Consider the following 2,011-nt stretch of genomic DNA (forward strand, 5'->3'; position numbering starts at 1 on the left):
GTTGGTAAACATTGGAACACAAACAGCCATGGACATCTATAGCTCTGACAACGACTCCAAAGAGGATAAATTCTGAGTCTCATCACCAGCCTGTCAGACTAGCTTGGTCTAGTCTGACAGGCTATTACACATACAGTTTGGAAACATACAAGGGATGGATGTCAAGCAAGAACAATTAAAATCCATGTACACCTTGAAAAAAATCCATTGTGCAGAAATTTATATTGATGAACATCTCTAACCTATTCATAAAAATGCAAAGAGGGATGACTAAAATAGTCCTTTGATAAATATAACATGATTGCAATACAGCACTATTTTTGTTGTGTGTGCCTATAAAATCTACATTGTTTTAAAAAGAAATTGCCAACTTTCTTTCCAGTACGTGGATAATGGATCAGTTTTGATCCAGGGTGTTCAAAGGAGAAGTGTAGAGTCAGAGAGAAGTTAACTCATGCCTGGACCTCTATCTGCAGCTCCTTCTGGGTCCTCATCATTGTAGATACAGTCAGCCATCTGCCAAACTTGCATGATGTCGTCTTCTGACACTGAGCAGATGACCCAGGGCTCGTTCAGATTCCAGGAGAAGTCGGATATCTTAGCTCTGTGTCCACCATGAATGAACAGCAACTCAGGAGGACCATCTTCGGCATCCTCGGGTGACTGCGCCTCCCCAATCTTACTCAGGTCCCAGACGTTCAGCTGTCTATCTGTTCCACTGGAGGCTAGGATGCTTTTGTTATGGGGGGACCACTGAACCTGGAAGATCTCATCTGTGTGCGACTCCATGGAGTGTAGTTTTAGCTTCAGGTTCCTCATGTCCCAGATAGCCACAGTCTTGTCTGCTGAGCCGGTGGCCAAGATGAACTCGCTGTAGGGATTGAAGAGCAGGCAGTTGACCTCAGCAGTGTGGGCATCCACTGCATGGATGGGTTTGGAGATGTTGTTGGATCGTGTATCCCAAATCATCATTTTCTGGTCATCAGCCACAGACCCAAAGAGAGATTCGTGTAGCAAATGCCAGGATACATCCTCCACCACAGCAGTGTGACCTGTAAGGATGGTCTTCGCATCCACAATCTTCCCTTCCTTGGGCACTTTGCTGATGTCCCAAAGACAGATTGTATGGTCATCAGAGGCACTGAGCAGGTAACCACTCAGGTTTGGGTTCCAGGAGAGGCCACAGCCCTCCTTCTGGTGGCCCCTCAAACGCAGGTCTGGAGTGCACTCACCAGAGGGGTCTGGCTTGGAGGGGTGCTTTGTGTAATCAAAAACCAGCACATCACTGGTTGTCGGCTTTGTGGCAATGATGCAAGGGTTCTGAGGCATGTAGCGAGCTCTGTTGACTTCCCCCTCATGATTAATCTTGATCTCAACCTCAATTTGACCACTCACTGAACCGAAGCCTCCAAACTTGTATTGTGAGGCATAATTTGGAAGCTGCACGCTGGTGATCATCAGGTGATTCTGCTCATCAGAGGTGCGTGTCCCAAGAACCAGCCTGTGCACACTGTAATCCTTCCCCTCTGGTCTGGTGACATCGGGCAACCACTGGGCAGTGAAACTGGGCCACTCCAGGGCATGTGTGATGACCAGGTCGTAAAGGGCGCGGGCGTTCTTTTTCCAGAGCGCGTGCTCTTCATTAATCAGCTTCTGCTCCCTGGCACAGTTGAACGCAGCTTCTTTATCGGCCATGGCGTCGTAGTTTAACGGTAAGAATAATAATTTCATGGATAACCTTAAGATGGCCGCACACCGCTTTGCTATGGCGCCAACCAACCTATTTTAATTGTTTTTAAACAGATTATGCTCCTGTTGGAGGGCCGCGTAGCTAGCCGCCGAGCTAGCTTGTTACACCAGCAGCATAAAAAGAGAGATCAGCAGCGCGGCTTCTGTTGACTATAACGAACCCGCTGTGTTGTATTTAGATCATAAATTGTTTACTTTTTTCAAGAATTTATCTAGCCGTGTCTTCCGCCTGTGCGCCGAGAGAAAAAAAAACCTCACAAAG

The 2,011-nt window shown here is 47.2% G+C and overlaps 1 protein-coding gene across 1 annotated transcript; it reads right to left on the reverse strand.

Annotated features, from left to right (window-relative positions):
- Positions 1–447: 447 nt before the first annotated feature.
- LOC130109157 (histone-binding protein RBBP4-like) lies at positions 448–1,695 on the reverse strand. The gene has a single exon (XM_056275912.1). The coding sequence runs from the start codon at positions 1,693–1,695 to the stop codon at positions 448–450; it is 1,248 nt and encodes a 415-aa protein (XP_056131887.1).
- Between the last annotated feature and the right edge of the window lie 316 nt (positions 1,696–2,011).

This window comes from Lampris incognitus, chromosome 3 (assembly GCF_029633865.1).
Source record: "Lampris incognitus isolate fLamInc1 chromosome 3, fLamInc1.hap2, whole genome shotgun sequence".
NCBI classification, from domain to species: domain Eukaryota; kingdom Metazoa; phylum Chordata; class Actinopteri; order Lampriformes; family Lampridae; genus Lampris; species Lampris incognitus.

Excerpts from the sequence above, each read along its gene's own strand:
- LOC130109157 (XM_056275912.1), bottom strand. The coding sequence starts at position 1,695 with ATGGCCGATAAAGAAGCTGCGTTCAACTGTGCCAGGGAGCAGAAGCTG.